At 42.6% G+C, this 18766-nt stretch overlaps 1 protein-coding gene across 1 annotated transcript in view; it reads right to left on the reverse strand.

The window, feature by feature from the left end:
- znf407 (zinc finger protein 407) overlaps positions 1–18766 on the reverse strand; it is a 143926-nt gene that overhangs the window by 30191 nt on the left and 94969 nt on the right. Inside the window, exons 7-9 of the mRNA XM_075464973.1 lie at positions 17669–17752; positions 15567–15687; positions 9167–9345 (exon numbers count right to left, since the gene is read on the reverse strand). Coding sequence (XP_075321088.1) covers positions 9167–9345; positions 15567–15687; positions 17669–17752 — 384 coding nt within the window. The remainder of the gene's footprint in view (positions 1–9166; positions 9346–15566; positions 15688–17668; positions 17753–18766) is intronic.

An 18766-nucleotide genomic window follows, 5' to 3' on the forward strand; every position in this document is an offset into this window, starting at 1 on the left:
ACTGACGATGTGACGTCCGTGCGTGTGCGTGCGGCTCTTTTGAGGAACAAAACACAAACACAGCATGCACTCCTGCAAACCTTTGGAGGATCCAGTCGCCGCTTTTAAAAAGTAAACTCGACACTGCAGTCAGACTCACACGGGGGGGGGTTTGTTACTGTAAAGACTGAAATGTTGAGGGGTCAAAAATGATGTCCTGATGGTCGAGTACACAAATAAAAAACACAATTTAATGACCTTATTTAAAGTGGATAAACTGGGCTGAGTCAGAGAGTGGTGGCTGAGTTAAAGTTTAGCATAGATTGGACAAAGTTGAAGGCACAGAGGCTGCTGACTGGAAAAGAAACCCTAAAGATGAAGAAAGAAACTAATCCTGTTGTTGAGACCACATATGAGAGGAAAATAGAGGGAAGTCTGAGGAATTCTATTCCTTCATATCAGCTCATGCTGACTATCATTCTTCACCAGGAGCTCATCCCGCCGACACCTTAATTGAAGAAGATGTTTCCTTTTCCCCTCATGACCAACAAACTCTTTCAATTATTGGCTAAAGAAAGAGCTACTCCATATGTATAAAACAAACCTGGGCAACACTGCTCATGAGAGTTGGAACGAACTGAATTAAAGTGTAAAATAAATCAAGTCAGAGTTCTGTCCAGTTGTTGCAAACAAGTTGGACTTAAGAGTCAAGTCGGTACATTTCAGCCGAACAGGATAGCATCAGCTGGATACTGAGAGAATTCTTTTGGTACTGAGGAATTTATGTGTTCTTCAATGTGAGGATACGTGCATTTCATTTCTTTGTTTAGTTTATGTATGACACCAGCTCAGATCAGCAGGAATGGCACAACAACACACACACTGCATACAAAAATCATATATGCATCTAAATATCATGAGATAAAGATACTATAAATAATCATACGACATCAAAAGCTTAAGAAACCCAAACTAAGACATTTACACCTGGACACGTCTGTTTTCATTATGCTTGAAATTGGCTTACATTTGTGAAACTGGCTCTTTAGAATTCAGGCAGCTGATTCCAAGCAGCACACTTCCTATTTCAGTAGGAGAGATTTGAATGTTTTAATATATGTTCTGTCATTTAACGTCTCGGGACAGTGTTGGATGTTATACAAATGCATTTCTGTTCTCCAAAACAAAAGGCTGAATTATTAACAGTGACGTCTATAGTAGTCGAGGCTTTGTTTCTGGAAGGAGACGATGCAGTGGAAGCTTTCCAAACTAAAGATTTGAATTTAAGTACGACTGTAAAAACAATACTAAAAGGAAGCTCACGTTTCATGTTTAAATATGGACTTCGGTTTCATGTTGGAACGCTTATATTACACTGACTGAGCAGACATCTTTGAGCAAAGCTCTTTCACAATAGCTAACTTGATTAAACAAACAGGCAGAATCTCCAGCTGATGCACCAACCCGAGCACACGTCTCGAAACCAACAGCTTCCCAAACTCTGATCTCTAATTATTAAAAGTGCTGCTGATCTTAAGAAATGTATAAATCCCAACTCTGCTACAGAAACACAAAGGGTTGTCCCTTTCCCTATACTCCTTATTTCTTTTTTTTTTTTTCCTTTTTCCACAGGTGTCAGAAGAGATTTAATGGCCTGTGCATGTGTGAGAATATGCCACACCCCTTCTGAGTACTAATTTACCCTTTTAGGTTTAATCTCCCTGTGAGTGGCTTTTCTCGCCTTTTAATTAGGCTATGGGGAGTCGACACCAAACTAAACGCACACAGCCATCGAGAAGCAAATGCGGACTAATTCTTGCCAACTTCTACACACACATGTGCACACACCCACTTAAATGCTAAGGAGTCCCAGACTTGAGACATGCTTTGGTGAGACTGTCCTCATCAGCCCTCCGTGGGCCTCTTTCACACTCTGGCTCCTCTCAACTCCACCAGTCACCGAGACAGAACAGGACAGGACAGGAGGGGGGGGGGGGGGGGAGAGAACAAGAAAGGAGGAAAAAAGTGAGAGATATTATGCTCTTATAAGAGGTGCCCGTGGTGAAGGCATTCCTCTCTGAACTTTTTCCATTTCAAATCTGTTTGTCGAGTTGAGGCTGCATTAAGCCACATTTGATTTGAGCAGATGGCTGTGTGAATTTTTCAAAGCTTAAAGACTTTCACATCTCTCAATTTTTCAACAAGTGTTTGATGCTATGGCCACTCGCTGATCCATAATCATATGGTAAAAGAATATCGTGTTTGCAACAGATTTGCGAGGTATTCTCCTCCGGGAGAAAAGCTCGAGATTCACCGACTGGTTTCAACACCGGAACGTGGAGATCCTTTTTTATTATATTTACCCCTCACCTTTTGACTACCGACTTTCAACCTTAGTCTGGTGACCAATCGACAGGGTTCTGATAACTCGTTTGAAGTGAATAAACTAGTCTGCGTGGAGCCACCTGCTAATGGCTGCAGAGAAGTAGTTGAACTAACCCAAGTGGAAACAAATGAGGAGGAAAGAAAAAGTAGAAGAAAGCTTTTCTTGTTATCCCCGGGAATGTCATATTATACCATATCTGGGAAGGTGTCGCTAAATCCTGTCAGTTTAATGAGCCCCTGCTCGGACACGAAACAGCTGGTGTGTCACAACATTTTATCATAGCCCCGTGTGAACTCTTCTTGTGACTCTGGCTATATAAAAAAAAAAAAAAACAGTAAAAGACAGCTGGAAGTTTTGGACAATAGAATGCAAGTGCTTATCTACTTTACAATCAATCAGACGTGTTAAAAAACATGCAGATCTTTGCTTTCTGGGTTGCCCTCCTTCTCCCTTTATGAGCACATCTATTAAAGCACCAATTGTATCTGTGTTAACCTTACATTAAGAGCCCTTTATTCCTCTATCATCCTCCTTTTTTTTTTTTATAAAACAAAACACAGATTTCCCTAAACAAAACTGAGAACTAAAAGGAGAAATGCAATAACAGCAGTTGTGATGGTGCCTTGTTATGGTGGAAATAAGAGGGCACCTAATTGGGGTCTGATAGTCTAATGGGCAACCCGTCTGATTACTAACTCTGCACACTGGCTGAAATTAGCCCACTGATGAGAAGCCAAGGGATTCAATTATGCTATGAAGGAATAAGGGGCCCTAATAGGCCACTGTATCAGGAAACATGGGACTGGTGCGGGCTAAAAAGCTGGTAATTGGTTGTTTAGTTGGGAAAGTTGAGCCTGTTGGTAATTACAGATACTGACACATTTGGAGAGCCACCAAACAGGCGACACACAGAGGCCAGGGGGGAACATGTGGTTCCCTGGCACAGCAAAAAAGGGGCAAAGGTCGTGGTGGAGATCTCAGAAGTGCACTTCAGCCAATGAGGGTGAGAATCAGGAAAAACATGTTGGTACTATTGAGTGGTGTTTCCTCGGTAAAGGTCACGACGGGGCAAGCTGGGGCCGAGAGTGAAAATATGCAGCTTCGACTCGTCTCTCAACCTGCTCCAATAACAATTGCTGCTTTCCTTTTTTCCTTCCTTTAATTTTTCCTGTCCCCCCCCCCCCCTTTTCGCTCCACTTTCTCATCACCCACATCTGTCTGTCCTCCTCTCTTGTCTCAGGTAGGATCGCAGTTGGCTGAGGGTGGATGTGTACAGTGTGTCTGAATTGGAGGAAAAAGGAGGACTGAATTATGTATGAGGGTTTATAGGAGCTGGCGGCCTGTCTGGTCCCATATTCCCTGTCCCACACAGGAGGAGCAGCCCTGCCTGGGAGCATCCCTACCTCGTGTCACTCACGCCACGCATATACATTATATTCATATGAAAGCATAATCCACTGGCCAAGATACATTTCTCGATCTTATCTCTTCATTCAAAAAGAATTTGTGGTACGGCTCTATAAAAGATGGAAGAAGCTATAAGAAGTGTTCTCATTAACCACTGAACCCAGTTCAAGGGGGGAAAAAAGAAAATATAACATCAAATCATGTCTTAACTTACTTTTGGTGGCTGCAACACAGTTGTACCGTGGTTATTGTTGTGCACTCGCACAGCCAACTTTCCAACCTCCCAATGCCACGAACAGAACGTAGTTGTAAAGCAGATTCTTAGCATTTTTATTTTCTTATCCTGTTAGCCATGTCCTCTGTAAGCCATCTGACAGAAGGAGACAATCGCTTCACGTTTAAGGCAGCCAGAGACCTTCAGCTGCTGTAAACGCTGAGTGTACGGGACTTGTCAGTCAAGACTGAATGGCCACTAAGTAACTTGTGGAGAGGAAGTCCTCGCAGTGACGATCAAACGGGAAGAGAAGAAGACGATTAAACAAAGGAGCGTTTGCTGTGGCTGATGTGTGACAAATGCAGCCAGTTGGGGGAGCTTTCACGCTCACTGGAGCAGGTCATTACGCAGGACTCGCTGCTTCCTCGGCCCAGACTGGTCATGGATTGGTTTTCAACTGACGGCGAGCGTTTTTCCCATAAAATGCTCAGCTACCTCCAAAAAGTCTCACGCGTCGGTTGCTGCACGCCTCTCGGGGAACCGGCACTGAACAGCTGCTTCGCAGTTGTCATATCACAAATAATATCACAAATAAAATTGAATGCAAAGAAAAAGTCAGCATTGATCAACAACTGAAAAGAGGGTTACTTAAAGGATCAGAAGAGGAATAAAAAGTTCGATTTAGTCCTTTAAAGTAAGAGGAGCGATTAAAGCTGAGAGATGCTCCTACATGAGGGAATTCTCCAATTAACACCCGAACAGTGCTTCAGCTAATCTTCAAGTTTGAACATGCAGAGTTGCTGAGGCGGCTGGTGGATACTGTAATAAAAGCTGACATACCGTGAGCACAAAAGGCCTCCTTCATCGACGCTGACGCAGGTCACACATGAACAACATGAGTTAGAAAGGGTTGTCGTCTTTAATAGAAATTTCCTCAATCCTCTGTGAACTTATTTTGTATTTTTTTTTTTCCCAAGTAGATGTTCAAATCTCAGATTCAGATTCCTTTATTCTCATTCTAAATACATACACAGGGTAAAACAAAGCTCAGTTATGGAGCGATTTGAAAAAAATAGATGAGATAGCGTTCTGAATCCGAGTTCAGCTCAGGATATTAAAGTCACCGCCGTGACAACACGAGCTCACTTTTCCCATCCCTGTTCTTCAGATTTTACATCTCTCTGAACAGTTTTTTTTTTCATTCATGTCCATCATGCGAAAGCAACATAAGGTAGGTGACACAGAGTACAAATACACAGGTTTATCACCGGTGCTGACGACTTGATGTCCTATCAGTGTTTTTCTTAAAAAAAAAAAAACCCTGATGCATTGTTTAGTTTGTTTCCCTTTTCCCACCCACGTAGAAATGTGTCGCACATAACAAGTTGTTATTAGAAGCAGATGTTGATTTTATCGCCGGGTGTCTGCGGCTTCTCTCGCAACGTCGACACAGTGTCACATGCTCTGGGATACCAGGACGCATTTATTTGCATGACATACACACCTGTCCTCCGCAATCCAACACACCGCGGTAACACAATACGCAGGTAAAACTGACGAGAGTGATGTTTCATTCCATGATGAACAGAAGGTGATGGTGGGGAGGGGGTAGCTGGGGATGCATAACTTAAGTAAAAGCCATTGAAACCCAGATTTGTATACAGATTTGTTTAATAAGGGACAAAAAAAAAACAAAAAAAAAACATAAGCAAACAAATGAATATGCCTGTGGTTATAACTGTGTATTAAGATCATCACTTACAAGGCCGGGCCTCCTCTGGCCCTCTACGGTAGCTATCCATCATGCGTTATTATAGAAAATAGAATCTGCATAAAGCAGCAACAATGCCTCGAAGAACTTTATTGATTTATTTATTTATTTTGTTTGGTTTTATCTTTTCAGGCATGAAGCGGCAGCTCCTCAGTCGCTGTTAGCTAATTACAAAGCATTTGATCTCTACGCCTCCGAGGTGTGCAATTACAACCTCGGTCGAAAATTGGGGAAATATTTCTCAATTAAAAATAGCGGACTGAAGGTTCTCTGACAAAGCATCATCTCACCTGCGTGCGTGCGTGAGCTTTGAGTACGGAACCAGACGCGAGGGTGATTTATGAAGGCCGATGCCCGGCGAAAACACAGCTGACCTCGCTGGGAGGAGACAGCGAAGAAAGAGAGAAACAGACCTTTGCCCAAAGTTTAAAACAGCCGAAGCACAGCTGCAGCAATGGGAAAAAGAAGGAAAAAAGGAAAGAAAAGAAAAAAAAGTTGGAGCACCCTGATGTACCTGTAGCTCCAGTTCTGCTGCAGCGCTATCTGTGTCGACATCACACAGGCACCGCCACCTCTCTCTGCCATATCTCTCTGCTCATCACACACGGAGGACAATTGTCATTACCATTTTATTAAAATGTGTCCTATCAGCAACATTTTCCCCTCATGTCTCTAACCTTTGATTTTTTTTCTTTTTTTTTTTCTTTCTACTTTCTTTCTTCCCCAAATCCTAATCATCATTCCCCTCCATCACTTGCTGGGTCTAATTCCCTCTCTTCCTTCGTTTGCAAAGGACCTCTGCTTTCATCCTTGAGAAAGGCTTTAATTCGAAGTGCGATGCTGAATAAAGAAGGGAAGACGGAGAGAGAGAAGCGGAGAGAGAGGGATGTGGAAAGGCAGAGGCAGCGGAGACGTTCGGGTGTCAATCAATCCAGCGCGAGGGGCTACAAGGGCCCGTGACTAGGGTGCGTTTGATCTGTGTCTTTCAAAGGGGGAACAGCGGGAAGGGCCATCACAGACGATTTGCCTCTCGCTGCTGGCCCTGGTGCCACTCTGACAGAGAGCAATCAGAAGCAGGTTAATTCAACATCTACCTTCTTAATCTTTTTTTCCCCTGTCTCTTTCTTTTGGTCTCGTTCTGTCTACTTAGATGAAGAGCTGCTCTTCCTGCTCCCACCTCCACCTCCCCTTTTCCCTCTTTTTGAAAGAGGAACGGTTCACAAGTGTACTTTGGGTGTCTTTTCAAATAACCTCCCGTTTGAATGCTCTGGTCCTAATGAGGTTAAGGGATTTATTTATTTCCGTGTAACCAAAAGGGGATCCGTCATTTCTTCCAGGATATTCTGTGAGGCAAAAGATTTTCTTTTTTTTTTTCCTGGAGCAAGAAACACCATCTGCCGCGTTTTTAGATCATCTCTTTGGCTGTAATTCTTCGGTTCATTTCTGTGGTGTGCTGTGAGCTGAATATGTATTAGAGAGTCAAGATGAAAATATGCTGCTCAATTTGACTGAAAGAAGAGGATGTGTTTCCTCCAGATCACTGAAAGATGACGCGTGCTGCAGACATGATTTGACCTTCGCATAAAACACTGACATCTGAAACCCTCAATATATGTTGCCTGCTATAGCGCTGGCCTGGCCAGACCGAGAGAGACACCCTTTACTTGGCATAAGTGGTGTTCTCTTATATAGCAAAACCGGTCAAACTTGGGGAAAGACAAAAATACAAAAGAATCAGCTTTATCAAAGGTCAGCCATGCATAAGGGCAACCTGAGGAGTAGGGAACTGTGGGTCAGAGGGTAGAAACAGACTTAAAGGCATGCTTTGGTTAAAGGTGAGAGGGTACAAACAATATGGAGGGAGGTGTTTTTAAAAAGTACTTGAAGGTAAAAAAGGTGGCATGGGGAGGTTAAGAGGTGGAAGTAAGGAGATCAAAAGAAAAACGTTAAATTGGACAAAAGTTAATTATACCAAGAATACAGCCCAATCCAGAAATTCAAAAGAACTAAACTTTTTCGGAGTCAGAACAAGGACACAACCCTTATCCATTTTGGTCTCTGTTGGAAACAGACAAGAGCATCGCGGGAAAGAAGCCGTTTTCCAGTGATGTCCCTGCATGGCCTCTTTTCCATGGTGTTCCCCTCCTGCTCTTCTGCCTTTATGTAAGGTCAGAGGGATAACAGGATAAAGGCTGTCCTCTCTGCTCCTCTGAAGGACAGCCACTCTACCGATTGGATTTGGTGGCCCTCAAGGACAAAGAAGAACACTGGGACACAAAAGAACCAATAGAGGAAGAACAAGATTTCATCTGTCTCTGTTGCCTGAGTGATTGGCAGGGATGGCTAGACCACAATCTTTGAGCTCTGCCTCTTTGTGGCCGGGTGCCCTCCATCAGCAATGAAAACAAGACTCGATCCACTGGCAAAAATCCGCTCAAAGAATGTGGACGAGCAGACCTCGGTGGAATAATAGCAGCCGCACGGGGGCTATAGGGGCAGTCAGGGGGTTTCATTCGGACTGATGGCTTCAATTGTCGATTTGTGGTTGGGTATGTACTGGTCAGTGGGCGCATATGTTTCTGTGCACATTAACCCGGAATAGGGGCAGAACAGAAAGCCAAGTTAGTATATGGAAGATTATGCGTTCAAAACCCTGAAACGAAAGAAAGTGGATGCGGTATAAATGCTCCCGAGCGTCAAAACTTTTCTTCAAACTGGGGTTGTGCAAAGTAAGGAGGGGGGTTTCAAGTAGAGGAAAAAAAAATACTTAGAAGTAGCATTTCCTCTTTGGATGAGGATACAGAAACATCGGATCCAGTCTACATGATGACCAGTGGTTCTTTACAAGCTTTTTCTTCGTAAAAAATTAAAAAAAAAATGTTTATGATCAGTTTTTTTATGATAAGTTTTCCATGAAACTCTGGACTCAGAGCTGGACTTAAGATAGCCCTGATAACATCCCTTATGACACAACTCAGGCTGGTGTCTAAGATAAGAAAACCCCTAAAAAACACCAAAGAGATTACACAACTGTGATCAAAGGCTGATGCCTCCTGTGGCGACAGGACGGGTCATCAGCTGTAAAACTGGTCAAGTGCCTCTTTATGTGCAGTTGATCCAGTGGAGCTGCTCAGCAGCAAAGACAAACAAAACTATATTGGTAGTGGGCAGCTCCCGAACAGAAATATGAACCAATGAGAAATGACATAGATATGAAGAGGTAAGGAGCTCAAATGGCTCTCAAACACACAAGCGTTGAGTCAAGCATTTCACAGCATGACACAGATGTTTACGGGGATGATTTTGCAAGTCCACCACGGTGACAAGCCAGCTACTGTGGTGTTTAAGTGGTTCACTTTCAGCAGAATCCTTGCTAATAAACAGATGGGGGGTACTTGTGAAACATTACCTGCATGTAGGTAGGCAAGGTCTGGGTTCTCAATGTCAGGGTGGTTTTCCTTCAGGTGATTGCGAAACTCCATGGGAGAGTTGGTGGCGCTGTCACATTTGGGACAGTTGTACATCTTCACGCCCTCGTGTTTCCCCGTATGGAGGATGTGCTTTCGGATGTTCTCCGCACAGTTGGATCTAAGGGGGGCAAATTAAGAGACAGAGATGAAAGGACGTCATGAGGGAGAGAACACAAGACAAACATTTGCCATCGTTCCCAAGAAAGGTCTTCTGTATGAGCATTTCTTTCTTTTGATTATGGTCACACACACACACACACACACCCCCACAAAAAAAAAAACTCCCCCATGTTTGGGAGTTTTGAGAGAATCCATGTTTGGACAGCCTCTCCAAACATTTGCTGCCTAAATACACCCACAGCCACACATGACTAAAGATCGGTTTCACAAACAGCAAAAAAAAAAAAAAAAAACACCCAAAACACTTTCATCCTGCAAATTCTTGAGATTTTCTGTCTCTCTTATGTGTTTGATATTTTCCTTCCTTACAATTTTTCACTTTAGTGCGTGATGACTGCTGGGAGATTGTGCACCCAGAGACGTACTGAATGCATTAAAGAGATATGTCTGAGGACGTCCGTTATGCTTTATGTATTTTCTGCTGCCGTATGAACGGTGAAGGATTAGTGGTTTGAGTTGTGCGTGTGTGTGTGTGTGTGTGTTTGTGTGTGCGTGCTTCGCGAGCGTTTGGGGCTGGTCAGATAGTGCGGGCCAAACAGTGAGCTACTGCAGGGTATAGGATGTAACAATGTCAGCTCGGAGAGTCACACACAAGCCGTTGCTGATTAATGATGCTGCCTGACCTGCTCCCGGGCTCTATCTAAACCTGCCCTCAGACACACACCGACCCACATGTGTTAGTAAAACCCTGAATGGTCAAGACAAACATGCAGACACATACATACTGAACACAGACGTTCAGAAACCTCAGTTTGCGCCAGAATAGATTTAAAAAGAAAACTACTAACATCTCCAAGATATAAGTCCATGAACACACACACACACACACACACACACACTGACATGTGCCTACATATAATGCATCATGCGAGCAAGCATGTGCAGTGTAGAACATGGTTTCACACACCATCACGTGTTGATGGATGGGGCACTCGTGCTCAGTTTGGACCTGACATTCTCGGACAGTATAATACGCAATTACTCTCCCTTATCACCTTGGCCGGGACAATAAAGCCTCACAGTGCCATAGCTCATGCCAGCCAAGGAGAGAATTTGTTTTCACTTTTGCAGAGAAACCTCTCTCCATCATTGGGCAATAGTCCGTCCTGGCTCCACTGCAGCCTAAAAAATATAAAAAATACAGCAACCTCTTACTGGGTGGTGCATAAAATAAATGCCTGTGGAGAACAATGAGGACTCCTCGCTAAGCTAAAGACTGTGTCAAGATGCCCAACATCTATGTAAATTAGAAAAACAGAGAACTAATTTACACACTTTTAAAAAGTGCGGGCAAATTACGCTCAATAGCCCCCTGAAGCGCGTTAGTGCCTCGCAGTGAATAACCTGGGAGCTCACACTGGTACACACATCAAACCGAGCTCAGACTACAACACGCCGAACTGACACAAAATGGCTTGCAAGTTTATTTTTTTTAATTCTTAGATTCTCTTGTCTGCGTTCTGGCCACTGGCTAATTTTAGGCAGAATGTGGTCACAGGTCCTGATTTGAACTGGTTCCGATTGTTAAAGCACAGCACAACAGAAAGTGTAGCTTGAGGCTGGATGTCACATCGTTTCATAAATGCATATTTAGCTTTTTCAGACAAAAACAACGATGTACTTCCTCCGTCACATTTGGCCTTTTGCTTATACAGGTAAAGTTTTAATTTTAACTAAAAAAAAAATTTCATAGTCGGATTGTAGAGCATTATTAGCTCGTTTCTTTCGCGTTAAGTATATCATAAAACTGCTGAGAAAGACAGAATTTGCCATTTTTAGCCAATCAAAAAAGTTTTACCCCTCCCACATCCGTAGTACTGGGAATGCGACATGATTAGAACTTGAAGCTGACTGGAGATTAAGATGGAGAGGCTGGATAAATCTACTCTGAGCTGGGCGTGTGACATAGAAAAGCCTTGCAAATACGAACTGCTCATTGAATAAAATATATTTCCAAGCCTCAGGGGCCACAAAACAAAGTGCCAGGCTTGTTAGTTCTGCCTTTTTGAATTCATATCGACTTCAGACACCAAAATACCGCATGTGCTCACAAGCACAAAAAAGTGATTTTCTTTTTTCAAATGTTCCCTTTAAGAGAAAGTGTCAATATTAATCCAAACTGTGGCCTCGTTTCAAACCAGTGGATCTATGTAGGTGCCATCAATGCACAGATTATCAAGTTGGTCTTTAGTAGTCAAATTTAATGATTGGCACACATGCATACCTGGCCTTTGTATTCACTAATATGTTTCTATCCAAAAAATGAGCCCACATTAATTATGATTGCTTTGTCATTACCCAACACTAACAGAACAATAGTAGGTTCACAAATAAATCACAACCATCTGTTGACTCTACTTCAGTCTAATGAAAAACAGAATTTTAGGCTGTCACATGCTCATAAATGAACGCAAATTATGCGGCTGAAAAGAAATACGTTTTATGCCGAAAGTGAACTGATCTCAGGAGCAAAATAGATAAAATTTGAAGCAGTGCTAAAAGGCTCTAAAGAGAGCGCGGGTGGATTCCTAGGGGGGCCGTGCCATCTCTCAGATATGGTAATGGTGTAATTGTCATATTAAAACAACACAATGTGCGTTTAGGAGTCAGCAGGTGTCACAGTTAGTGAAAGCCCACACCAGCCCTCCTACTATACACTGTATTAATTAGTCCAACACTGTTTCAACTTCCTCCCCCACCTATGTACTCACCAAGGCAATCAACCATACTGACGCTCAACAGATACATCACCTCTTCTCTGCCACTCAGCCAATTTGAGCCATTTCCATATTCCTCCTCCCTAAGACTATATGGTAATAGGAGAGGTGTAATTGAGAGGCGCTTTGTTAGGGGAGATTTAAATATGTTTCTTTGTGTGTGTTAGGAGCTGGGAGGGGGTGTATTTGGATCATTTGTGCTATTTGGATCGTATTCTGCTGAGGAGGCCCGGTTAGTATCATTAATGCCTCCCATTCCTCCCTCAACTCTCCTTTCACATCACAAGGTTGCAGAGCCTCAAAGCCACCGTCCCCTTGAATTGAAACATTGTTTAAGCAGGTAGACTGAAACAAGAACGGTGCAGCATTTAATAAACAATAACAGCAGCATTGTAACGTGGGAGGAGTCAGAGGCCACGTATCAATTAGAGCCAGTGACTTTAATGAAAAAGAATACATAAAAAAAAAAAAAACCTTTGCATTGTTTACAATAAGAGGGATTTCTTAAACGCTAAAGTAAAGAAGTTTTGGAGTTTGCATAAATAGCTGCGGAAAAGTCAGACAGACATCGTTAACTGACATTACACTGAGGGACTCTCAGTGAAATGTCATTAGAATATTTTCGCTCTCTTTTTTCCCTTTTTTTTTTTTTTTAAACCACAATTTCCCAACTATAATTATCTCCCTCTATTATCCATCTCTGTCTGAATGGTAGATGAGTGGCATTTGATAGATCATTTACTCCCGGCTCATTTACATGCATTTCAGAGGCAGCCTTGATGGGAATAACATTGTATCAAGTGAGAGCCATAGATGACATCCATAACATCTAACATGGCTATTGTAATAGTGCGAGTCAGATGTATCTCCGTGAAACAGATTCATCTTGGTTCTGCCAATCACACAGCTGCTTCATTTGTCTCAAACCAACACGTTTCTCCATAACGCCATCATATTTATTTCAGCAGGATACACTTAAAAGGTCAAACGTGCCAACCCGTCCAGCAGCTCCTTTTCGTGGTAAGGCCGTCAGAGATGCTTTAAACCTGTACTGAGAGTATATACGAAGGGAAAGGGCGGGGCCCCTCACAGCTGTCTGAGGCCCCAACAATCCTTTCATCATCCTCACATTTGTAAGCCAGCAGGGCGTTTCCACATTCTCCCTCCTCCTCATCGTCCCTCCCTCCTTTCTCCCCTCTGGACCCCTGAGAACCCTCGGGGCCACCAAAATGTTAATAGGACTTGTAATTTACAGTTTCATTTGCTGCTATCTGTAACGATCATTATGTACCAGCCAGGGAACAATGGGGCCAGGACCGTTTAGCTTTCTGAAAGTGAGGCCTGCTCCTACGATAAGGCCCCAAAAATTTCACCTTAAGCAACACACAATACACAGCTGTTCACAATCTATGGGTCTCTTTTTAAATCATCTTTTGTTTTTTAAATAATTCTTCGGTTATTCTATGACCAGATGAGACCAAAAAATGATTTATTATTAAAGATTTTTCTGTCACAGTGAAGAACAATTCTGGTCCAAACAAAAAAATCTGTGCAAAAATTGAGATCAAGATAACTAGGTAAGAGCCCACAGCCGTGCAACCAACTCCGAGAGGCTTTACTGTGGCAGAGTAGTAGTGTGCTGCTAATGAAACATGCTAACAATATTTATATTTATAATATTTATTGCTATTATACACCACTTTTACACCATGATTTTAATGGATTTTTAAAATGCAGGTACACCTGCTAAAACAAGACAGGTAAATCGTTTCTCACTGCCAAAACTTGATGTTTAATCTCAGTGCTCCGAGGGCTACAGACTACACAGAAGTAGGGGGAACAAGCCTGTAACGTATGACAATATGAAGGGATGGCATTACTGATGTAACCTGCATCATTCACATCATGCATTCTTGGATAACCCATGCAGCTGGTGTCTACAAGTTACACCAAACTGAATTGATAGGACACTTTTTGACGAACAGGATGATATTGATCAAGTCGGTTACCAGGAGTAGGCTTGGTAGCTTAACTTTGTTTTAATTGATCTAAAATGTGTTATTGTCTGAATAATCAAAAAACGCATTCCGTAACTGGATGCAGAAAACAAAGTTAAGACAAAAAAAAATCATATTGATCAAAAGGATGTCAAGATTTCCCCACTGGATATGTGAAAATTCGGATTGTTAAATGAAAACACAGAGAATATTGGTACCATGAATGTCAGCGGAGCGTTTCATGGCAAAGTGTCCAATGACTGTCAAGGTATTTAAGTATGGACCAAAGTGGTGGATCAACCAACCAGCACTGCACTCTAATGTTGTTAAGTAGCACACATAAAATTCCAAAGGTGATATAATCCTTTAACAACCACAAAGTAATAGCCTGGCTACAATTATTACTTCTCAGCCTTTCATTTTTTCCTTGTTGAACTGCATACAAAAGACAGATGAGACGAGTCAAGGGCTTCACTGCGGCGAAGCAGGTGTAGCAAGCTGCTGAAATGATTTTGTCACAGAGGGGGAAAAAACGAATGAGTACATCTAAAACCAATGATGGGTTTGGGATCATTCCCTTTCACACTCTTCCACCACAATCTGATGAGGAATCAAGGGGTGAGAGAAAGAGGGAACGACAGAGGGGCAGAGAAACAGACAAACTAGAGAGAGATGGAGATGTGCGACGCCGGCCAAAACTTTTTCAATTTCACCGACAATTTCCTGTGTAATTACTGATGTGGTATGATGGTGTTTTAATGACAGGGACCTGCCAGTGACAGTGACATTGTGTGTGCGGATGTGAGGGATATTGTGTGCGCGCGTGTTTTGTGGAGATCTGGCTGGGCCTGTTGATGATGGCAGAGTGATGAGATGGAGCCGTGCTGTGGAGATTAGACCCGTCTGCCCTCCACCGCTCAAACCCATCGTACACATTCACAGACACACACACACACACACACACACACACACACACAAACTTTTATTTTTTTCTATGTTTGTAGTGATTCTCCATTGGCCTGATTTCTTTCTCCAGTCCCTTACCTTAAACCTAACCATCACTGCTGAATGCCTAACCCTAATCCTTCAGCATAAACCCTAAACCCAACCATAAAACCAAGTTCTGACCCTCAAATATCCCTATAAATATAAGGGGCCTTCCTTTTGGTGCCCAGATAACACACAACAAATATAGTGGGCTCCTTTTTTTTGGGCCATATGAATGTAGAAAAATAAGCCCGCACAAACACACACATACAAAGCCTTTAGTTTTAACACAACCCCCTCCACCCTCCCCACCAAAACTACCCCACAATACCACCTGTTTTCTCATCATCTCACACTCCATATCCCCTCCTACCCCTGCCCATCAACGCCCAGAATCATCAGTGCCACAGTGGCAGCCATCAGTGCCACCAACCGTGAGCGGGTCAATGAGCCGGTACCTGTAGTCGCACCAGGGGCAGCGGTAGGGTTTCTCTCCAGTATGAACTCGTTTGTGCCGTGAAAGGTGGGACTGCGTGGTGGAGGCGAAGTTGCAGAGCTTACATTTGAAGGGTCTCTCTCCTGTGGGGTGGAGGGGTCGAAAAGATAAGAGACAGACAGCAATGATGAGACCCAGGTGATGAACTGAGATGAACAGACACACAGATAAAAAAAAAAAAAGAAAAATAACAAAAACAACAACTTACAATTGACACGATTTCTGTCACTCATTCATGACCAAGAGCCAAAAATAGATGTTATTTCCTGGTTAAACAAAGATATAGCTCATTCTGAATTGACTCCATAACCAATGAGTTTGGTTTTTGTTTTTTCTTCAGGAAAATATATGGCGCTCCCATGGTAAATGTTACTATTCTGCATGTGAAATGATGTAAAATGCATGTGGTAGATTGACTATTCAGTAAGAAATCCCTTTTTTTTTTTAGTTTGCATGCAAACACTGAAAGTAGATGAATTAACACTAAAGTAAAAACAACGACTGAACGGAAAAAAAAAACTAATGTATTTTAACGTCACAGATATTGCTTTTTTTCCAATTCTGTTAATATCTGTAGTGTTAAACATTGCTCTTCTACAAAGAGCACCTTTAAGGCTTTAATTGCCTGAATTCTCCAGTCCATTTAATGACTCCATTTAAAACTACAGGCACACTTTGAATTTAGGGGCTGCTGGTTTGACCAAAGAGATGTGACTTCAGGTGACTTGTCAGTCCTAACCTGTGGGTCGGGAGCCTCAGAGTTCGAGTGACCAGCTGAGCTACTAAACTAGTGGGCTCTGAGGTCAGCTGTTTGAGTAGTCACCTTAGTTGAAGTAATAACCGTCTTCTCAATTCACACCACCTGCTTATCCGTTACCACTGCCAGTTTGTTAGTGGACAGACTATGAGCTGGTGTTGGGAAGGCTAAAAGCTTCTCAGTGTCTTAATTAGGTCTCCTTTACCGTGTCATAAAAATGACCTCTTTAAATGTTCTTTTTCTCACCTTAAATTTTTTTTATTTTTCGGCAAGTTACGTTTAAAACTCATTAATGGATCTCAGTGCAATATGTTTTAGGAGGGGTATTACTATCTTTAATCAAGAGCGTAGTATTTAAGATTCGAGAGCACGATTTCTCTCTTTACACTAAGATATTGCATCTCTCTCCCTCAAACCTTTGCCTACACACTCTAAATCGTCCCTGCTTCTGTGCAGATACACTCTGGTCTGTCTTAACACTGCTTGCATAGACAGAGGACTTGTGTCTGCAGGTGCAACAACTCTACAACAAGTGTAGGTGTAAAAGTTCTATTTCCAAGATACTTTCTGAGAGTTTACTAGCTTTTAAATTATTTTCTGTTAGGAAGACCAGCGGCAGAGGGTATCTTATTCACCAATGTTTTCTGTTTGATCTCTTTTTATTCTCAACATGACACTCAATGGGCACGAATGTGGTTTTGGGAAACTCGAGTCAGACAAACTGTCGAGACCACATTGTCAAACAGGACAGTCCCTTCATGTGCACCTGCACAAGAACGGATGTGGTATGCAGCTAAAATCAGTGGAACTGACACATGTCAACCCTGGAGAAGAGGGCAGAAATTGGAGGTTTCGGGCGGGAAACGGCTGAAATCCTCAGAAGGAAACAGAATGAATTATGAAAACCTAAATGAATATTTATAACAGGATTCTTGATCGCTGGACGCCTGCCAGATAACGGTTAAGAACAGTATTTGTTTCACTATCTCAATTGGCCCCCCCAAAAAAACGCTTGTTATTGACAGCCTACCTGAAAAATGCAATTTCCCTAAGCGACAGAATGACATGGTGAAATGATAACTGAAATTAAAAATCTCAGATTCAGTCAGCCATAGTCTTACACCTGCCTATCACTGACAGCGGCGTGTCACACTGATGTGCCTGCATGTGTGCGAGTGTGTGTGACTAAACCAATGTGGCTGTTCAGATCCCAAAGTGTCAGTCGCCAGTCAAGATTCTGAAAGTCTGCACATACGGGAGTCAGTTTCTTTCCTGCAAGAGTTCAGGATGCCCGTGCCGCTGATTACCTGTGTGCTGGCGCCTGTGCTTAGTGAGGGCGTGTCTTGTGCCTCCCGCGAAGCCGCACAGGTCACACAGATAAGACTTCTCTCCTGCAGAGACAGAGCATATAATGATGAGGACTGAGGAAAAGACATTGTACGATAAACCAGATTTACATGAAAACAGAAACAAGGAGGGAAAAAAAAAGGCTTTTACTCCACCGACAGAGTTCTTCAACAGTGGGTTTTTGCCTATATCTACGTATCTGACACAGAAAAAGAGACTTCTTTATTATTTATAAGCTTGTTGATCCAAACACTGAAGGTCGTGATTAAAGAAAAATCCAGTTTATGAGCCCAAATTGACTAATCAGCTTGCAGAAATCAGCACACAGCAGCAGCACTAGCTCGTGTCGGACTTATCTGGATTAGCTGCAAATACAACTGACGGCATTAATAGCACAACAGACAGCTGATACAACTGGTTTCACTTACACCTTTTTTTTTTTTTTTACCCAACCTTTTTACACTTTTAATTCTAAAAGCCGCACCAACAAAAACGATCGCAATCCCAGCAAAACTGGAATCTCAAACATCACGGGGGTGCTTTCGAGTGACGGATTGTTGAGTTAAATTCATGACATATTTGAATCTTGAATCCTCTGAGTGGAAAAATGTGTTGCGCTTTCTGCTCAAAACAACAGCTGAGAGCTCAACAAGACAAAGAGGGAGGAAATGGTGAGACGGAGAAAAGCGTGTGAAGGCAGGAGCGAGGCAGCAAGCGAGAAAAGAAAAGACAGACTGAACAGATGAGCAGAGGGTCTAGTTGGCTAACAGATGAGCCAAGCAGAAGTCACAGATCACTAGTGTATATCCATCAGAGCTCTCATAGCTAACTAATTCCTCCAATCAGATGGATCCGTGTAAATATGTCAAATGGGGGACGGGAAATTGCCAGTGTGGTTTATTGACTGTGATAAAATCTGAAAAGCACCGCTGAACATAATTACATACTTGTCAGAGCCATAAAAATTAGCTTTATTATCAATGGGATGGTTTTGTACAACTTCATTTGGGGGCGATGCCTTCCAGATGGGGAGCGTGGAGAGCTTTTTTACACTCCTC

This window comes from Odontesthes bonariensis, chromosome 5 (genome assembly GCF_027942865.1).
Source record: "Odontesthes bonariensis isolate fOdoBon6 chromosome 5, fOdoBon6.hap1, whole genome shotgun sequence".
NCBI classification, from domain to species: Eukaryota; Metazoa; Chordata; class Actinopteri; order Atheriniformes; family Atherinopsidae; genus Odontesthes; species Odontesthes bonariensis.